The following is a 21,637-nucleotide window of genomic DNA, read 5'->3' as shown; positions in this document are numbered from 1 at the left end:
AGGAATTGGTTCTTCCTTCTAAACAGCTGACTTGAGAGCTTTTTGTGTCTATATCGTCTATAAGGCATAAACAATGTCTCAAAACTAAAACAACTCACATTGCACTTCTCAGATTTGTTTTATTTATTGTTATGCTGTCTAACTTCTAAGTGCTTTATGCAAAATATTTAAATTTTTTATCCTGATAACATAATTCCATTGGAGAAATCCTTCAAAAGCTGTATTTCTTTCTCTGTGACCTGTTCTTTTCCTTCGCTGGGTTCTACTTCATTTTGTGCCTTTGTTTGCAGAAATAATCTTGCAGATAGCAATTTCCCTTATAGTCAGTGATTGCCCTATCTGAGTCATCACCCAGCATGGTGTTTCAGTAAATAGTCTTGTGCATTGCTTCCAGGCAGATGTGCTGTGTGCTTTCAAGAACACTGGCTGATAACCTTTCTAGCTTTTCAGGCAGTAGGGACAAATAGAGAAAATTTTATGTACTCACCTTGAAACAAGAAAATGGCAAAGGAAGCATAGATTTTGTGATGAATAATTCCAGCTAAATGCAGTGTCAGCTATGGCTGTGGTTAAGCGGTCACTATTTTAAATGAATAATCTTTTGTAGAGAAAATAACTTTTCACAGCGAGTTTATCATGGTCCCGTATACTTTTGTTTTGGTTTTTATGCACATTATTAACATGGCACATTCATTTGTGTCGTGATAGCTGAGCATGCTGCCATGCTCATGTCTGAAAGTAAGCAAACTGGACTCTGTGTACTCTGGTTTCTCCGTTTGTGCGCTGGGGATGGATCCTGACAGGATGAGGCTCTTCTGCATGTGTCAGTGCCTGATGTCTGTAAACAGCAGGTCAGAGTCAGTTGCAGCATTGCACATCCTGGATTACAGCGACAGTAAAGTTACTGCTATTATATCCAGACTGGTTTTCTTTCAGTATGAATTTTGAAAAATGCTATTAACTTTTTAAATTTTAAAAATGATCTCACAATTATGTTAAAAATAACAGAATATCAAAGTAATATGTCATAAATTTGCCTTTCAAATTTCATAAATTTTAGAAAGTATTGGTTTTTATTAGCTACCTTTCAGTGCTAACCACAGATTTATAGGTGAAATACTACAAAGAAGTTCACTCATTCACTGAACCAATAGATATTGAGTACCTTTTTTTGTCCTGAGTCCTGCCCAGCAACAGTCATATTGCATACTCTGAAAATACAGCCAATAGGCTGGATTAGTCTGTATGAAAACATTGGGGTGCTATCCACGGACATTTCCATGGCTCTCAAGTTAACAGGTATGTGGTTCTGCGCAGTTTTCAGGGGGCTTCTCTTGAACTGTCGCCATTGGTAGCCTAGACTTTTGTGTCTCGTAGAAAAGTCACCTTAGTAAATATTCTCCCGATTTATTTCTCCTTACTGCTTTTAACATTCTTGAGCATTAACAAATTCCCTACCTTTGATTTCAGTCAACCATCATCCATAAGCTTGATAATTTCACTGTGATGTACATTCTTCAAATTGATCTCATTTTATGGGAAGAACAATTTACAAATTACTGAATTAGCTTCTGATTATGCTTCAGAGAAATAGGCTAATTGGATGTGTACTGACCATGTGCCAATCACCAACTTTTAGGAATAAGCAAATTAAAGCAGGCCATTAATAAGTTGTTATGCTTGTACTTGCTCAACTGTGTATGCATTCTATGTCCTTGAAATCAGCTGATCCAAATTAACTCATCAGTAGAATCTACTGAGGCACTAGTCTTAGAAATCACAGCGCTAGCTGAGAGCTATTTAATGTGTTTGTCCTTTGTGTTTTCCTGCTGTGAAGATTGTATTCTATTTGGTTTATTGTTACACAAAAACATGCATGTCTACTTTAATACACAGGGACACACACAAAAAGAAAAACCCATAAAGATTAAGTCTTGTGAAACAAATTTTGAGAACAATTACTCATGGCATAAAGAAATTTGTATTTTAAAATAGTTTTTCTGTCTTCAAACCATAGCTTTATTGGTTTGTTTAAAATATGACTTGGCATATACAATACAAATTGATTTTATTTTTTCCAGTGTAAACTTATGTGAAGCATGGTACATTTTAGTGTGTGTTTATGGGAGAACTATATAAAATATATTTTATTATTCTTAAAAATTAATGTATTTACTTTGTAACAAAGGGGATAGTGGTCGCTTCCATGGCACAGAACATATAGTAAGAAAAAGTACTGTGAACAAACAGAAGACAGTAATTGGTCATAACAGAAAAGTTCTCTCTGTCTCTTTTTTGTTGCATAGGAGATACAGCTAAGGAAATGAGATGTAAACCCTCAGAAGCAGAAAGCAGCCAGTCTTTGGAGGTAAGTGAAATGCAGCAAGAATCCTTTGGGCATGAAACTGAGCAAGTCCCTGTGACTCCACATTCTCCTGAGGATACATAGTAACTTAACTCAAACCAAGATGCTGGTGGTCTATGAAAGCCGGTGATGAGCAGGACAGTGAGTGGCTTCCCAAGGATCACATGTTTTCTAGTGCGAGAAATGGGGTGCAACTTTTGGAAGGAGGTGAAAAGGAAGAGAGGGACAGAGAGAGGAGGGGAGGTGCGATGGAAAGGAAGAAAGGGAAATTAGGAGAACAGAAGGGGGCAAAAGGGATGTAATTCTTGAGTTGGAAAAGTTTGACTGGTTTTGAGTGGTTTTTTTCTAGCACATTTGAGTAGATAGTATATGATCCCGCAGAGAGTTCTGTTGTCTATTTCTGCATCAGAGAGTACTTCCTGACTATTCTGGAGAAAAAACAGCTTTATCTTCTTTTTCATGAAAAAGCTGTTTTCTTCTGGACAGTATGTCAGGATACTTTCTACACACTGCATTGGCAGTGTTTAATCATTGCAGTAATCATCTTTAAGACTTGAGGAATGGGAAGTAGTAACACAATGCTTTGGTGGGAGAGATAGCCACAGTGTTGCAGTTTTCTGCATGGTGGCTCCTTCGCTTCTCAAGGGTGGCTGAGAGCACTGCTGAATCCAGCTGCAGTGAAGTCGGGGATCAGAAGTGTTTGTTTCAGCACGAGAGCCCTGATGCCTACTACACAGCAGATGGTCCAAAAGATTCCATAAATGAATACAGTAATTACACTTAATTAATTAATTATTAATGAGCTATAAGTAGAAAGTTACATTTATTTTTAAGGAATTTTTAAAATAATTTTCACTAAGAAAATGTTTTATAACCAAGGGAAAACTTACTAAGATTGATGAATAGAAAGAAAAATCTTTTAAAAAATTACCTGCATTCATTTTTTTCATTCATTCCACAAATATTTATTAAACACTGACTCTACCTAAGGCACAGTACAAAGAACTGCGTAAGTGGTGATGAAAGAAATGGGTGCAGGAACAAAGAACTGTCTACCTTGTTGAGGGAAGCTGCTTGTTCATTTCCCAGCTGCCCAGACTCCCAAAACAATCACTCCGAAACTATAGTATTGGCAATACTGTTTGCCAAATAGCTTAGGCATATTTCTGGCTAACTCTTACATCTCAAATTAACCCATTTCTATTAATCTGTGTGTCCCACGTGGCTGTGGCTTATGGTTCCATCTGGTTCGGCATCTGTCTCTGGAGGGGCTATATAGCTTCTCCCTGACTCTGTCTTCTTCCTCTCAGCATTCAGTTCAGTCTTCCCCACCTAGCTCTATTCTACCCTATCACAGGCTAAAACAGATTCCTTATTCATTAACCAATAAAAGCAACACATAGAAGTACCTCCCACACCATTACCTTTTATTCTGAAGTACCTTGATCTCTTCAGTTTTATTTCACTTCAAGCATCCTGTGAGAGCTGATGTGAGTACCATAGGAAATTATTTCTCTAAGTTTTAGAGCTGGAAAGCCCAAGATCAGGGCGCTAGCAACATTGCTGTCAGGTAAGAGCCTACTTTTTGGTTCATATGTGGCACCATCTTGTGACATGACATGGAGTCGTGACCATCATTCCTTCTTAAAGGAACCAACCCCCCTTATGAACGGTCCATCCTCATGACCTAATTATCTCCCCAAAGCTGTATCTCTTAATGCTATTACCTTAAGAATTCAGTTTCCACATGTCAAATGGAACGTGGGTGTGGGGAAGCATATTGAGACTTAGCATACGTACATGATGTACTAGAGATATCTGTACAGCTTAACAGTTTATTATTGTTTCTAAGTTTGCTTATCAGTATGAAGAATTTCAAGGCTATTTCCTAGGAAAGGAGCATTTTAAGAATCTTAAACACTTAAACATTTTAAGTAACAGCAAATTTTAACGGTGCTGTTTCTGGACTTTTAGTTAGTACATTGGAGTTGATGGATGTACTCAGATGTGTCAGAAGTACTTTCTGAGTAATGGAGACGCCAGTGTTTGCTCACTGAGAACACACAAGAGGCAGGGGAAGCCACAGTTAAATCGTAATGCAAGAGGGTGTCTGATTTATCAAAGTAGGGTCAAAATTATTTATTTTTATCTTAAGCATCTAAAATGTAATTCTTTATTTCTCTTGAAAACATTGCAGTATACTTTGTACCGCTTAAGCCTTCATGTAGAAACAAACAAGAGTGTACCACCTAAACTAGCTGTTTTCAACTTTGGGGAGTGGCTCATGACTCCCACAGTCGATTATCTAGTCTATGATGCTGAGCTTAAGACTGTCTAACCCGCTGACAACATTTTACTGAGTATCTAAACATATCACCCTAATTTGATCATAAAAGGCTCAATCATTTTTGTGTGCACCCCCCCCCGAGCATCACTGCCCCCCCCCCCAGCATCACTGTCCAAAGTTTCATCTGTCTCTTCACATCTGTGTCATCCAGGACGTGGTGTGGAGCTGAACCCCTGAGGAATCCTCGGCTCCAGCCTTATCAAAGCCACCACCTTTTTTTTAAAAACAGGTTTCCACCTCCTGTCTTCCCGTAGAGGCCATTCTTCACATAGCTGACAGAAATAAAAGTCAATTGAATCATTCTGAGACTTGAAGTTAGCTGACTACTCACTGAGGGAAATAAGCACTAAACGCAGAGTGGACTCGTTTCTCCCCACATCCCACCCCTGCCCTCCATGCCACTGGCCTGCCTGTCATTGGATGATGCTGAGCTCTTTCTCTTCTCTTGGTTCCTTGTTCTGTAGAAGTTAGCCATTTGTGTAGCTAGCATGTCTCAGGACCGCCTCTGCTGAGTTGTCGCTCCCTCAAGCAGCATCACACGACTGAACTTCCTCTCCTCATATGTTTATCACTGTCTCAGATCATTTCTTTACCACCAGCCACCTGTGTGGAAATAAAGTAGACCTCATATGGTTGGGTTCACATCTGGTACATAAAATGAGCTGAAAAAATACGTAACATTAATTTCTTTTAATGCCGTGATTCAGGTGCCAAATTAAAAGCGTAAATGTGATTGGGTGCATTTGTCTTCCCTCCTTTTCAAGTCCTTATGATCCCACCTACTGAAGGTTTCATAACAGGTTTCTCTTCCCAGGCCCAGAAAGGTCCTGTCTTCACCTGACTCTTACCGGATCAGCATTTCTAAGATCTATTTCTAAATAGTGGGTTTTCTTACTTCTGTGCCTCTGAAATGCTACAAAACCTGCAGAGTCAAAGCTTAAACCCAAGCTCTACTCAACCACAATCTCCCCAGCCACAGACAGCGCCAGTGACTTCTGACGACTGAGGTTGTTCTTGCTGACGTCACTGTAATGCTAGTCGGCAGGAGGAGACCACACCTTCAGTAGAGTGCAGCCTCCTGGCTTGGGAAGTGGTGGCCTTCTACAAGTAAATCCCATCATCAAATTCTGTCTTCAGCTTTATAGTAGAAACACAGTTACATCTCGTCTCCCTGTGAAAGGAAAGTTGTTTTCTTTTTCACCTTCTTAGTAGTTGCCCATTAATAGAATCTTACTTTTGGATTCATTAGCAACAAAAAATTTAATGATTTTAGATAGTTTTGAAGAATATACATCTGATAAAGAAACTGTAGTTATTGTACTAGCAGAAAGATTCATAATTCGCTTTAAAAGACTGCAAAAAATATAAAAATGACTGGTGACCAACTGGCTGGTTGGCTGGCTGCATATATACATATGTGTTTATGTGTGTACATATGTATGTTTATGTGTATATGTTCATATGCATGTTTATGTTTGTGTGTACATATGTATATTTATATAATACATATGTATATGTTTATATGTATAAATGTGTATATTGTTTGTGCACGTGTGTATATTTGTGTGTAAATATGTATATGTTTGTATATATGTACATATTTTTGTTTATATGTCTATAAACATGCATGTTTATGTGTATATGTACATGTGCATATTTATTCAAAACACATTTTGTTCCCTATGCATGGCATATATCAGCCATTCAATATGAGCGAACACTTGGAGGACAAGTGATCTACACAGCTCACAGCTGGAAAACTCGCTATGGACTGGCGTTTGCCTTGCAGTGTTAGAACGGAGAGGATATACGGACACAGTGTTCATCTCCCATAACTGTTCTTGCCTATTTCTTCATATTTTCAGTTAGGCGTTTTGAATATGCGACATAGCTAGCTGGAGTTGTAACTTGGTGTTGGTAGAACACTTGCCGGGGATGTGGCGATTTCCAAACACTAAATTGATTTTTATCGTTCTTAACCTGTTCAGCCTCCTGTACACATCTGTTATTGTCTATAAATTATACCTTTCTTCAAAAATCATTGTATTTGAATATTTTTTCTATATCATAACTATTTTGACATCCATTCATTAAATAAAAGCATATTACAAATCAGATTTTTAAATAATACTTTTAAGAGATTATTTGTAAACAATGATTCCCAAGGATCAGTTTGCTGTTGTTGTTGTTTGCTTGTTTGTTTTGCCAACTAACATTTATTTCAGGATAGCAATATTTATTTTCAGAAAATTATGGTAGTATTTTCAGTTTTATTCTATACATAATTCTTGTATTTCAAACAAGTATTTCCCTGGAATTAATACACAGTGGCAAACATACAAAATAGACTAAACACAGTATGCTAATTAAATCTCATTTTGTAATTAATATATTCAGGTGCACACTTTTTTCCTTTTTAATGATTTTTTATTTTTTCAATATAAAATGTAATTGCATCATTTTTTGCTTTTTCTTTTCTTCCTTCAACACTTTTCATTGTACCACCACCCCTTGCTCTTTCTCTCAAGTTTATGGCTTCTTCATTGCATGTGTGTGCGCCTGTACACGAGTACATGCATGTGTGTAATTGTATGTATGTATGTATGTATGTATGTATGTATATATGCTTGTATATATTCCTAAAATTAAAAATACAGCATGTTATCTTACTTATGTGTGTGTGACTTCAGAACTAACCACGTAGTATTGGCCAACTGGGTGGGCGGGCGTCTCTTCCCTGAGGAAGGCTATTTCCCCGAGTGCCCTCAGCATTCCTTAATTGCCTGTTCTTTGTGTTTGGTTGGGGCCCTGTGAGATTTTCCCCCTTCCATGTTGTCGTGTGTATTAGTGTCATCCTTGCTCAAATCTTGGTTAGGCAACCATGTTGGTAAGACTTTTATGAAGTCACACCTCAAATTTCTTTCTCCTCCGAGTCTTCAGTCTTCCCACCTCTTCTTCTGGGATGCTCCCTCAGGCTTAGGTGTAGCATTTGTGTTGCGGATTTATCAGTCAGAGCTGGGTACCACATTGCTACTTGTCCTCTGCATTTTGGTTGGCTATAGTTTTCTGTATCTACAACTGTTGTAAGGAGAAATTTCTTTGATTAGGGGTGAGAGCTACATTTATCTGTGGGTTTATGGAAAACTGTTTAGACTGCAGTTAGGAGCTCTGCTGGTTTGCTATAAAGTGTTGTTAGTAGTAGTGCCTCAAAGACCCATGACTTTACCAGCTCTGAGTATGACTCGGTTTCCAGAACCAAGCATGTCTTCCCTCGTGTTAATCAAGTCTTGAGCACAATCTGAGAGCTGTTGATGATGACCACCAAGGTATGCATGCCACTGCTGCAGCTTTAGGGTCATTGTGCCATGCTGATCATTCATAGGCAACTACTACCGTAGTCGGTGGGACTGTTGGCTGCTTTCCTCCTTTGAAAGCTTGCATGGTGCCTTCTGGTACCATGAAAGCTAGTCTTCAGGGAGGAGGCTTTCAGGTCAGATCCAGCTCAGGTCCTCTATGTCCTGTGTCTTCAACAATAGGGACTTACCTCCCCAAGGGTCTTTTTGTATGTGTTTTACCCTCTTCGTATAGGACTTTGTTTTTTTTCTTTATAGTTTTTTTCGAGGCAGGGTTTCTCTGTAGCTTTGGAGCCTGCCCTGGAATTAGCTCTTGTAGACCAGGTTGGCCTCGAACTCACAAAGATCCGCCTACCCCTGCCTCCCGAGTGCTGGGATTAAAGGCGTGCGCCACCACCGCCCGGCCCATATAGGACTTTCTTATACAAAAATTAAGAGGCTTGCAAAATAATAGTCTCAAAGAGATATCAGATATTTTATCTCATATGCAAGATGTAGATTTTTAAAAAAAAAAATAAGATAAAAGTAAAGGGGAACTATTTGCACAAAAGAAGGGGGAGGGAAAGAGGGTAAATAAGATTTGAGGTCACAATATGCATGTATCAAAATGTCATAATAAGCTATAATTTTGTATAATAAATATAAACTAATTAAAGTTAATTGATAGATATTTAAAGATTTTTTTCAAGTCGTGTTTACATTGCTACTTTTCAAACTTTTGTATTATAATTTGTGAAATTTTTCTTTGCAAGAAATGTGAAAATATTGGTAGCTTCATAATAAAGTCTAAGATTTTTTAAAAGTTTCTTTAGCCAAAGAATATAAACCATGACAAACAAAAGGAAAAGAGTAGTGAGAATAGTGGAATCACAGAATGCTCAAACCACGGCTAGGCAGCGCTTTTCTCACTGGGTACTGAAAAGCATCATTCATAGCAACTCAGCTGGAGCTTACTATATTTGAAGGGGATCTACTCAAGCCACATATTCTTAATAAGATTAAATAAGCAAAAAAATCTTAAAACTGACTTTGCAAAAATGTAATATCAATAATCCTTCAATTGAAAAGATTTAATCAGGCATTGTTCCCTTTATAAAGTCTTGTGTGTAGAGGTATACACATTATCATAGACTGTGGCTTACATTATCGTCTTTCAACCCCACAGTGCTTTCAGATCCCAGTTTTGGTTTTTCGAGACAGGGTTTCTCTGTGTAACAGTCCTGGCTATCCTGGAACTTGCTTTGTTGACCAGGCCGGTTTCGAACTCACTGAGATCCACCTGCCTCTGCCTACCAAGTGCTGGGATAAAAGGCGTGCGCCACCACTGCCCGGCCAGATCCCAATTTTTAATACATCAAATGATATTTACATTCCATAGTTGCTTATATCATATAATTCAGTGGTTCTCAACTTGTGGACCACACCTTTTTGCTGGTCTTACATCAGATATATCAGGCATCTGATACAGTATATCTGATACAGTGTATCAGGTACCTACATTATAATTCATAACAGTAGCAAAACTATAGTTATGAAGTAGCAATAAAGTTATTTTATTATTATTTATTAATATTATTATTATTATTCCACAACACGAGGAGCTGCATTAAAGGGTCTCAGCGTTAGGAAGGTTGAGAACCATTGATCTAGTGTGTGGCAAATTACAGGTAAAACCAGAAGAGTAAGATTTGTTTTTAAACATTTATTTGTGTATGTGTGTGTGTCTGTATATGTGCATATATATATATATATATATATACATATATATATCTGTGTGTGTGTCTGTGTCTGTGTGGTGGGGGACACATGTGTGCCATGGTACATGTGAGGAGATCAGAGAACAGCTTGAGTGAGCTGTGTGTGTGTGTGTGTGTGTGTGTGTGTGTGTGTGTGTCTGTGTCTGTGTCTGTGTGGTGGGGGACACATGTGTGCCATGGTACATGTGAGGAGATCAGAGAACAGCTTGAGTGAGCTGGTTATCTTCTTTCACCACGCGGGTACCAGGATCAAGCTACAGTTGTGAGGCTTGACAGAAAGTACCTTTTACTGCTGAGCCATCCTGCCAGCCTGAGAGAATAAAATAAGATTCTTGAGAACTGAAGGAATACAATTTATACAAAGACTGTTCGGTCTTTATTGTGATGGATGCCCGAACCTAAAGAAAACACTAGCAAAAGTTAATTGAATTAGTTTTAGAATATGTAGGTCGTAGTTAGTTAATTATAAGATAGTTTTGTCACAGAATGGTGTGATGAATAACTATTTACATTTTATCATTGCCTAACTAATTTTCTTTCTTCTCACCCAAGTACATTTTTGAAATATCAGACTGCTTCATTTATTTCAGCAAATATTTCATAAAAACTTTACTTTGAAAGAGGCTCTGTTAAAATTCTGTGTGCCTGAAAATGTCTTGGCTTGTGCTCCTAAGAGTTCATCATGTGAAGAACAAGCAAGACAGGTGGTCATGATTGAACTCCTAAAGGTATAATGTCTTTTGTAGACAACGGGTATTACAGAGGTGATCATTCTTTAACAAAAAGAACCAACACCACTGTTCTCAAGTGTGAAGGTGTTTATAATGCACAGACGTGCTAATGTGCAAGTGTTTGAGATGCAAGGATGATATATTCTGAAAATTGCAATTAAATTATAACTAAATTACATACTATGACAATGAGTTTTAACTATGTGACAATCTCATTTTAAGTCATTAAGATGAATATTCTGTTTGCATCTGAAGGTCTTTTAAAGCATTTGTTATAGAATCTATAATCTAGTAACTTCCTAATTGTTATTGTGTTGCCTGAAGGTAATGCAAAGTTCACAGTTCAATTAATACTTTTCTATCAATAAATAAGAAGACAAAAAGAGTTAAGTCATTGCAATGAACTTTTGTGTTTTGTGTGCTCAGAGTTGAGGATAAAATGCTGGCACTCCTCTTCTAGTCTTTCCTAGTACTGATCACTTCTGCTGCAGTTTGTCAGAACGGCCTGTGGGGTCTCAGTTTAGCATGCAAGCCCTTACGCTGCCTTTTGTAGTTTCCTGAGGGCTTGGTAGCCTGGAATTTAGTATATTTTGTACCCATTTGTGGTTATTATTTTTGTGATTTTTTTAAAAAGTTATTTTCATGACAAGAATTGACAATTCTTACCAATTATCCATAAACCACTTTGGCTTTAGAGATTTAAATAATTTAACTCCTTTGAAGTGGTAAAGATGTTAGTATTCTCCTGAAGGTTGGGTGATGTGCCCAATAACTTAGATCCTAGAAGAAAATCCAAGTTTTTGAAATTTGAATGAATCAAAAAATAAACAGAAAAAACAAGTAGTTTATTTTAACACATGTTGAGCGTTAATGAAAAATCAACATCGTCATTTTCAGACTCCATGTCTGTTTCCAGTGCTGTTACATTTGTACTTTGGAGCCTACTTCGTTCATTAAAACAAAAGAACAAATAACCTCACTAGGGGCATGATATCCAACCCACAGGGAAACATTGGGTAATGACTGAAACAAGGCACAGGACTCTTCTCAGCATTTAGTTTAACTTTGCATGATGCAGTAGCGTCTTGCCATAGGTGGCTGTTGATCACGTGCAATGAGTCTAGTGTGCACTCAGAAATAAAGTGTCCTGGCTTTTAAAGATTAGGCATGGGAACCTATCTCAGTGTTTATATCACATGTAGAGACGGTGCTGTATCTGCTAGATTGTGCTCAAGGTAAAGCATTAACTTAATCTCACTTCTTACATCTACTAATTTGGCTACCAGAAAAAAAAAGTTAATTGCATGACTTTTCCCTTAGTTTTATTGGACAATGTCAACCTACTAGATTCTAAAAACTTAAATATGTTTAATAAATGTTGTCAAAAGCATATTTCCTTTAATTCTGACCTGAGCAGTGAACTCATGTGGAAGTCTGAGAGATTAGTTCCTCTTTGGTGGAAGCAGTAGTGTTTGGGCAGTGCCAGCCCTGATGTAGCTGACTAGACGTGATGCCTAGCTAAAGATGGCCAAATGCCCCCCATTGTTCTCAAGTCGGATGAGTGGTTGTACTCACACCTTTCTGCTTCCCCTCCTTTCCTGATGATGTGAATGCTTTGTTCATATTTAGTTGTTGACAGTAGCATAATTCTAAGTGAATATAGGTTTCCAAAGACCTCCTCTGTGTTTCCATACCTCAAATGTTGTAATAAATTACCATAGTTTAACCTCTTAATGATCTTTAAATACGTTGTCACTTATTCTGTTAGTCTGTATAATTACTCATATGTCAGCAGCCGAAAGTGAGTTTTTACAGAGATCAGGAAAGCAAAATTTTGTGTTGAAGGTACTTGACACTGAACTATTTTCTTTATGGAATGAGAAGATAAATTTTGTATAATATTTTAAGTCCTTTAACTTTTGAAGTATTGAGCTTGAGGGGGCTGTAGAGCACTGGAATCAGCAGAAGTCACATATGCTAAGCAGAGAGCAACGACTGGATAAACACTCATGACAGTGAACTCTGTAAAGGTCCTCTGGGAAGGTGAATGTCACCCTTGAGTTAGTCACGTATTTCCTCTAGAAAGGGTAGCTCGTTGATCTGTTTTCCCAAACTTCAAGACTGGTGGTTTTCTTGAGAAAGCCTTTTCTCTTGGGTAATCTTGTTTGTCCTGCGAAGGACTGTACAGTCATCATACATCTGATGAATAAGCGCGTCTTTTTCTGTGGCTGTTATGTTTGTAAGGTAGGGATCTGTAGCAGCCGCTCTGTAAGCGACTTCTAGTTCTTGTGGGTGCCTTAGTTAAGAAAGGATTCTGGAAGTCATAAAGTAAGGTCACTGTACAGAGACAGTAACCACGGTAGATTGGAACACTTAAGCTTCCCACCTCTCCTCTTTTTATGGCTTTCAATAGAGGGCATATTAATAAGACCCCTAAGACCTTGAAAAAAGATTTTCTTGTATCTGTTTTAAGTTTCTGTCATTTATTATAAACGTATGTTTCCTTTTTAAATTGTTTTGGGTAACATATTTAGAAAACGTTTTATACCTGTATGTTCTTGTTGAACTATTTGCTTTTTAGAAGTACAACAGATCGCTTTGACATTGTAGTATTTATAACCTGTCAGTGAACCCCACTCAATATTTCTTTAATGTGTTAATATTTTGTTTTGCTAATTAGGAGTGAGTCGTAGGTTTAAAAGATGAGATTCCACTGCAGATGGAAAAGTTTTCATGGCTTAAGCTAATTAAGTTTACATTTTTATATTTTGTGTTCTAATTCTCTCATGTGTGGTTAACGGCATTCCCCAAAGGAAGCCAAATGGCACCAAAAGTATAATAGATCTTTCATCCAACTACCTTTTCCACTTAGAAGGCTCTACTTTATAAACTTGATTGTTGCTTTAGTAACAAAAATAACACAGGTCCACTGCCTCCCAAGTACCAGGTACTGGCAATAGGTACTTGTATGCATTTGCCCCATGTAGTATTTGGGACATACTCAGAAAGTTTTCTGTCATTGGCCCAACAACTCTTAACTCAGAGGACTCTAGAGTCCTGCTTGGCCTGTATGTGCTCTGCCGTTTGCTCATTCTATTCCACCGAGTGCCTAGAGATAACATGATAGTGCAGGTACTTTCTTTGAGGCCCCGTGTGCTGTAAGTACTTGCCCTGACATATCTGGGGGAGATAAGAAGGATCAGATTATATCTACACCTTGCTTTCTTTTCATTTTTTAAAAGAAAATGCTCGCATATGATTACTGACGCAGCAAAAGTGGTATGTACAGCAAAACTGTTTTCCTGTGTTCCCATATTGGCTTGTTTAGTATGAAATTCATGAGCATGCAACCACACATTCAAAACTTTAAGATGAATCCTTAAAAACATGTATTTCCCATGAACAGTGAGACTTGTGGGTTAAAAAAAAAAAAGAGGAAGAGGGAGGGAGGGAGGGAGGGAGGGAGGGAGGGAGGGAGGGAGGAAGGAAGGAAGGAAGGAAGGAAGGAAGGAAGGAAGGAAGGAAGGAAGGAAGGAAGGAAGGAAGGAAGGAAGGATAGCATAGCTTTGGCCTGACTTCTAATCAGGTCCCTTCCCCCACCCCACCTTTTTATTCTGCTTTTCCCTCAGTGCTCTCTGTGCTCCAGCAACAGTTTGTATTTGTACCTCACCTGTTGTCTGCCGAGCTTTCTCTGCAGCTGGCTCTGGCTGGGGTGCACATCCCTTTTTACAAAATCTTCTTGCATCCTTGAAGACCCAATGTAGGGATCGTTTCTTCTGTGCAGCTTTCCCAGACTGTCCTCCCCACCCTTGTGCGGATTCTGCTGCCCTACTTCAGCTTCAGGGAGTGTTAGTGATAGCAGGCACATCTCAGCATGCTCTGCCAGAGCTTGCTTTTTTTTTTTTTTTACAATGCTGTCTATTCTTTAAAAGTTGCATAAATTCTAGTGAATAACTGAAAGTATACCAAATGAGGCTTTTCTTTTTTTTTTTAACTTAAAAAAAATACTAATCCAAACTCCCACTTTCTCCCCTTCTCCCAGTCCCCTCCCTCTCCCTTCACAGACTCTTCCCCCATCCCTCCAACCTTAAGGGAGTGCCATGCACCCCGCCCTGTGGAAAGTCCAAGGCCCTCCCTACTACATCTAGGTTGAGCAAGTTTACATCCAAAGAGAATAGGATCCTTGGGAGAGTTTTGAAGATCAGACATGATTGGAGTCATTCTTTTGAGTGTCTAGTACCTAGTGCAGAGTCTCAAAGGCAATAAACTTTAAAAAATGTTTTAACACTCAGTAGAGTGACTTTCTCCTGGGCAAAACTTCATGTACATCTGGTTTTTCTGAACTGATCTTGTTTCTTTTCCTACCAGAGTTTGTGGTGCCCACAGTCTGGAGAATATGAAGAAGACCCAAAGATTTAAACTAGACAGTTAACATACTCACACATGAATCTTTATTATGAGGAGTTGCAAAAATAAAGGGTGCCCTTATGGAGGTGGTTATGTATTATTTTATAGTGAAATGAGATGAGCTTGCCTTCGGTACTCCCTTCTTTCACGTTCTTGTATCATCTCCTCCTCCTTCCAATCCTTTCCTACCCCTCCTTCCCCTTCCTTCACCACTTTATCTCTTCTCTCCCCTTCCTCTTCTAGTGTCCTCCATGAAGACTGTCATCAGCATGTCTTTTATAGGAGTGAAGTGGAAATAGAATCTTTCTACAGAAAAACTACAGGCCTTGAGTTCCATCCCTACTGAGTCTACCCAGCTACCAAAGATACCTGATTCACAGTGATAAAGTCAATTATATTGATAGCTTGAAATGTAACTCTTCTCCGACTGTGTGCATTTTAACAGAAACCTTCAATCCCCAGTCTTCAAAGAATGAATAATAGTAACATGATATACCACTTTATAGAAAGTATTGGGGGAAATGTTTTTGAGAAAGCTACGGTATTTTTATTTTATTTTTAATTTTTTTTAAAAAAACAAACTATCTTTTTTCATTATACATACCAATCCAAGTTCCTACTATTTCCCCTACTCCCATTCCTTCCGCACACACACCCCGCCCCACCCCTATCCACTCTTCAGAAAAAGTAAGGCACTTTGCTTTGGGGAAGGTCCAAGGCCCTCCCTACTATATCTAGGCTGAGCAAGGTATCATCCAAAGAAAGCAGGTTCCCAAAAAGCCAGTACAAGCAGTAGGAATTAAATCCTGGTTGCCACTGCCAGTAGCCCCTCAGTCTGCCCCAGCCATGCAACTGTCAACCACAAATCAGAGGGACTAGTTTGGTCCTATGCTGGTTCCTTCCCTGTCCTGCTGGAGTTGGTGAGCTCCCAATGGCTCAGGTAGACTGTTTCAGTGGGTGAACCCATCATGGTCTTGACCTCTTTGCTCATATTCTCACGTCTCACACTCTTCAACTGGACTTTGGGAGCTCAGTCCAGTGCTCCGATGTGGGTCTCTGCCTGTATTTCCATCAGTTGCTGGATGAAGATTCTATGGCGATATTTCAGATATTCATCAATCTGACTACAGGGCAAGGCCAGTTTGGGCCCCTTCTCCTCTATTGCTTATGGTCTTAGCTGGGGTCATCCTTATGGATTCCTGGGAATTTCTTTAGTTACAGGTTTTTTGCTAGCCCCATAATGGCTCCCTAAATCAAAATATCTCTTTCCTTGCTTTCATCTCTGTCTTTCCTCAGCTCGACTATCCCATTCCCTCAAGTTCTCCTCCCCCCTTCCCCTCTCCCATCCTCTCCCCCTTCCACCCTCCCTTTTAATCATCTTTCAGAGAGTATGATCAGTGCCTCAGTTTACACAGATGGATGAGGAAATCCATTTATCCGCTCAAGTAATAGCTGGGCAGTTGAAAAGTAGTGTAGTGACTCCTTAATGCCATCAGTGCCTCCGACTTTTCTGTCCCCCTGCTCACCACCTCTAATGTGTCACACCCTTGTCCATTGCATCTCCATCATAGCAGGAGGAGGTCTGATAAAACCTTTAAGAGAATAGGCCTTCTGAGTAAGCTTTTGACAGTCTGCTCCAACAGCTTTCCTTTGCACCTCGTAAACTGCCACTTTCTGCCAGGGAGGCCGGGGAGTGTTACTCAGGAGACACATTGCTAACCTGCCAAGCGATTCCTCTACTGTTAAGGGAACAATCCACTAATCTCTGACTAGTAGCCATAAAACAATTCAAATTGAGTCGAACTTAATTTGACAAATTTATCTTTTCCTTTTAAAATTGCTTAGTTCAAAATTTTTAGTTTAGTCTATATTTTAATAGACTGTTCTAAGATGCGTTATCTTAATGAGCTTGAGACCACTCAGGAGATAATCTAGTGTGCCCAGTGGCTGCATAAAGCTGCGATCACTGCCAAGGGAGGCAAATGAATCGTTTTTGTCAGACATACATGTGTGAAAATGGAAACAACAGAACCGTAGTATCATTTTATGCTGCTCATATAGTGAAACCTAATCTTACTTAGCATAGACCAAATTGTGTAGAAGACATTCTTAATACAGAACGTGATCACTGTAGCTTCAAAAGCTAAGGAAGACCTGAAGAATTTAGGACACCAATAAATTTGGGAAGAAATGAAAATAACAGGCCACTCATATGTTTCACTTTTTACCTGTCATTTGGGAAATTTACACTGACATTTTTATATTGTTTAAGACCTTTTAATGTTTAAAAAGTGTTTCTTAATATTTAAATAGCTTCCTTTTGAAAAAAATAACATGCAATATATTCTGATCATTTTCCTCCCCAGACTCTTCCTAGATCTTCCTCATTTTGCCACCCACCCACTTCTGCTGCTTCGTTTTCTGTCCCTCTTTAAGAACAAATTAGCATACAAAACAAACCAGAACATAAAAAAATTAAAAACACAAGAAACATATACACACAAACCCCATAAAAACAAAATATCACAAAATCAGAAACAATGGATGTGTGTGTTGTTGTTGTTGTTATTATTGTTGTTTTTAATTTTGACGGAGAGTCTCGCTCTGTAGTTCCAGCTGGCACCAAATTATGGTCTTTTTAACCGCAACTGAGTGCAGAGAGAATAAACTTGAGCTGCTTCCCTCACCTGACTTGGACTCCTGATACCTTAGTTAGTACATGAATCTGAAGAGAAAATTGTGTGCTGTTGTCAGACGTGTAAAACTGACTTTACTTGCACACTAAATGGTAACTTTATCACCTGTATACATGATGCCAGTGACGGTCCCGATGCCGCTTTCATGTGTGTCTCATCCTTTGGTTGTGTTCACTCCCAGCACCCCTGTCTTCCCTCCTGCCCTTTCTGCTGGTCTCCTTTCCCTTCAGAAGTTGTCCCTACTCTCCAAATCGATCTCACAAATCTCACAAATCGATCCCTTTTACCTTCAAGCTCACCAGTACCCCTGAGGCCAGTGCCAGGGCGGGACAGAGGCCTCAGCCTTGGAGCTGGAATTTACAGGTGGTCTGAGTCGCCCATCATGGGCATTGTGCGCTGAACTTCGGTCATGTGGGAGCAGTACACACGCTCCACCTTCCCCGTAAGCATTTTCTTATGAATGATCCTCTCTGGAGCTCTAGTACTAGCATTATAAGGAGCTTTCCATGCTTCAGACAGCAATTTTCATAACAAAAATCGTGGAGATAATTATTTAGCAGGTATGTCTTTCCTAATGTTCATTTAAGATGGTTGTTGATTGAAGAAGAGCAGGCACTTCCACAGTGGCCTTCTCATCCCGGGCTAGCAGCGGTAGCTAACTAACTCTATACGGGTTTAGGGAACAGATGGTTTTTCTTTAGTTTTAATTTTTTATTAATTATTCATTCAGCAAGTCCTTTTTTTTGAGATACCATCTTACACCTGTCAGAATGGCTAAAATCAAAAACAGCAATGATAGCCTTTGCTGGAGAGGTTGTGGAGGAAGGGGCACACTCATCCATTGCTGTTGGGAATGCAAACTTGTGCAACCACTTTGGAAATCAGTGTGGCGATTTCTCAGGAAATTTGGGATCAACTTACCCCAAGATTCAGTAATACCACTATTGGGAATATACCCAAGAGATGCCCTATCATATGACAAAAGCATTTGTTCAACTATGTTCATAGCAGCATTGTTTGTAATAGCCAGAACCTGGAAACAACCTAGATGCCCTTCAATAGAAGAATGGATGAAGGAAGTGTGGAATATATACATATTAGAGTACTACTCAGCAAGTACTTTTTAAACTTCTTCTTAGATCATGGCTTGTAGGAGGCGGGAGGACAAGATTCTCAGTGATTACAAATCATGTGACTGGGAAAAAGCTCATTGTTCTTTAAAAGGAAATGAGCAGGGATAGGGGAGCTGTCTCAGTCACTTAGCACCCACCACGTAAGCATGAGGCTTGAGTTCAGATCCCTAGCACACCTGTAAAAGTGTAGCTGTGGCGAGCTTTCCTGGAAGTCTCATCCTCGGCCAGCAGCTGCACACTCAGAGAGGTAAGATGGAGCGAGGAAGACAGCTGGCACCTCTGTCTCACATTCACGCACACGCGCACTCACACTCGTTTGTACACACATAAAACATACACTCATACATATTTATACGCCCATAATAAAATATGTAAAAGAAATTGATAAATGAATACAAAAAGTGTTGAAACCCGATTTAGAATACAGCCACAGTGTTTCAGTCTCAGGTTATAGATCTGGCTGAAACAATTGCGTCTTCCACTTCTGTGTTAAAGGAAAACATGCTTCATGTTCTAATTTTAGATAGACTGCATGGGCATTTAACTAAAAACAATTTTCTATATCGTTTTCATTGATGGAAAATATTACTGATACAAAATTACGTGTGTCAGTTCTATTAGTAGTAACCTGACTGAAGCATTAGGAAATTGCAGTGCCAGCCATCAGGAACCCTGGACACAGAGGTGAGGTGCATTCCAGTCATGAGGGACGTCTCCTCCTTTCTTTATCTGAATTATTTCCTAGGACAGTCAGAGCACCTGCTGTCTGTCCTCTCAGTCAGGACCACAGATCAGACAGGCCCTGCCACCTCATTTCTTCATCACTGTCTTCTGTGAGATCTCTCATCTTCCTCCTGACTTGTGACCTGCTCTGTTCTTAACACACAGATTAGATTTGCCCACTCTAAAAAAATGAAGTACAAGAAAGTGATACTACTTTCTCCCACCTCAGATCTGTGTCTTCTGTATTCCATAGTAATAAATAGGCTGCAGCTCTCCCAGGCCCCTCTAGATCTGCGTCCTACCTTCCCAGAAGGCTGGAGTCTCCCACTTCCCAACATGGCACACACCTGCACAGTGCTCTGCCTTAGCTTGTCATGTGCTGCGTGTGAAATACCCTTTTCATAGCAGCCGTCATGAAAGCCAGCCCCTCAAGCCCAGCCCAGGATGTGACTGTTTCCCGGAAGCCCTCCCAGGTGTTCCCTGACAAGTTCATTCTCTCATGTAAGCACTCCTATGCTGCATTAATGTTTATCTCTCGAACGCGAAAAATAGATCATATTACATAATCTATTCCCCTTCCCATTGCTTCTTTTCTTTTTGTCTCTCTGTGTGTACAGTGATTTTGAACCAACTTTGAAACATAGGAATTTCATTTTTCCTAATTCTTATTTTGAGCAGGTTCTGTTTCTTTGTATAAACCAATGTTTGCTAAAGTCTGCTGGACATTGCCTCAAAACCTTTGTAGAGGGAGACACAGTGCATAAACGTGCATAGAGCAGAAGTCCCCTGACAGGGCCTATGACTTTGCTCTTCCTTGTATTTCCACTTGGTTACCCTTATTGGGCAGATGAACTGAAGCGAAGCAAAGAATTTATAATTATTTCTGATGTGTAAGGAAGTCATCCAGACGTTTCCCGAGGTGGCTACAAGAATTTTTTTAACTATAGAAGGCAAATTTAGTGCTGTGGATATAGCTTAGTGGTAAAGAGGTTTCCCTGACATGCACAATGCCTTAGATGTAATCCTCAGTACGAAATAAGTAAATAAACAAACCAATCCTAAAGTGTCTGTTTGGTTGTTAAATGTGTATCTTGAGTCTTAAGACACTGAAGTTACACTGAATAGCAGTGCTGTGCTGATGTGTGTATATATATATATATATATATATATATATATATATACATATATATATATATATAATTATATTACATTGTTTTGAGGTATTCTGGTAATATAAATTAGGTCTACTGACGAGTAATTTCCTGTGTATCTAAATAGCATCAGTTTTACTTTATAAAATCCTTCTGTCATGTTTTTAGGTCCAACTCATCCTCATGCCATTTTTTCTAAATCCAGAACATTCCAGCTCTTTTCTCTAACAGAAAATTAATCTTTTACATGGTTGTGAAGACATTGTAGCATATCATATAACTTTCTGTACCTTTAAAAACTAATGAATTATTTAATCATCAAATCAAACTAAAGAACAGTGAATATTTGCTTCTTAGCTCCAGTTTCTCAGTGTATATTTCCCTGACAGGAGAGAAAAGAGCAATGACTCAGCAGTTCTCTTAACAGGACCCAGCATCGGCTCCCTTACAACCTACACACACACACACACACACACACACACACACACGCATGCGCACACACTCACAAATTTTTTTTCAGAAAAAAATATTCACGAAAGAAGTCAGCATTATCTCTAACTCATGGGCTGTTTGGGGCTGTAGAGATTGCCTGTGAAGTTCTGTGTTGTTTTTAAGCTCGTTTCTGTGCTTGTGTGAACTGAGCTCCGATCTGAGCATCTCTGATGACTTGAGCCAGTGTAGAGAGAAGGAACAAATCCCTAATCTTGCTGTGTTTCCTCATTGACATCATTGACATAACCACCATTCATAGCGCACAGGAGTACTGTGAGACTAATGTTTGTGAAGTGTTTTCAGGATCGCAGTGAAAGGTATTAATTTGTAAGCATGTGTTAGTATTATAACTGTTAGTAGTAGTGGGCATGGTTCTTTAATGCGAATTATCTTCTAAGTATAGTGTCATGTTTTCAAAGGACAACCTCTTTCTTTATGGCCAGATGTGGAGACAATTAACCCTTTGCCCTTTATTTTGAAGA

General features: G+C 39.1%; 1 protein-coding gene across 3 annotated transcripts in view; it reads left to right on the top strand.

Annotated features, from left to right (window-relative positions):
- Umad1 (UBAP1-MVB12-associated (UMA) domain containing 1) overlaps positions 1-21,637 on the top strand; it is a 170,791-nt gene that overhangs the window by 116,611 nt on the left and 32,543 nt on the right. For all 3 annotated transcript variants that reach the window (XM_057764674.1, XM_057764680.1, XM_057764671.1), the window contains one exon: positions 2,307-2,368. In XM_057764674.1, coding sequence (XP_057620657.1) covers positions 2,307-2,368 — 62 coding nt within the window. The remainder of the gene's footprint in view (positions 1-2,306; positions 2,369-21,637) is intronic.

Source organism: Chionomys nivalis, chromosome 1, assembly GCF_950005125.1.
Source record: "Chionomys nivalis chromosome 1, mChiNiv1.1, whole genome shotgun sequence".
Lineage (NCBI taxonomy): Eukaryota > Metazoa > Chordata > Mammalia > Rodentia > Cricetidae > Chionomys > Chionomys nivalis.
The sequence above is the reverse complement of the archived record's forward strand: the minus strand, read 5'-3'. Positions and strand labels throughout refer to the sequence as shown.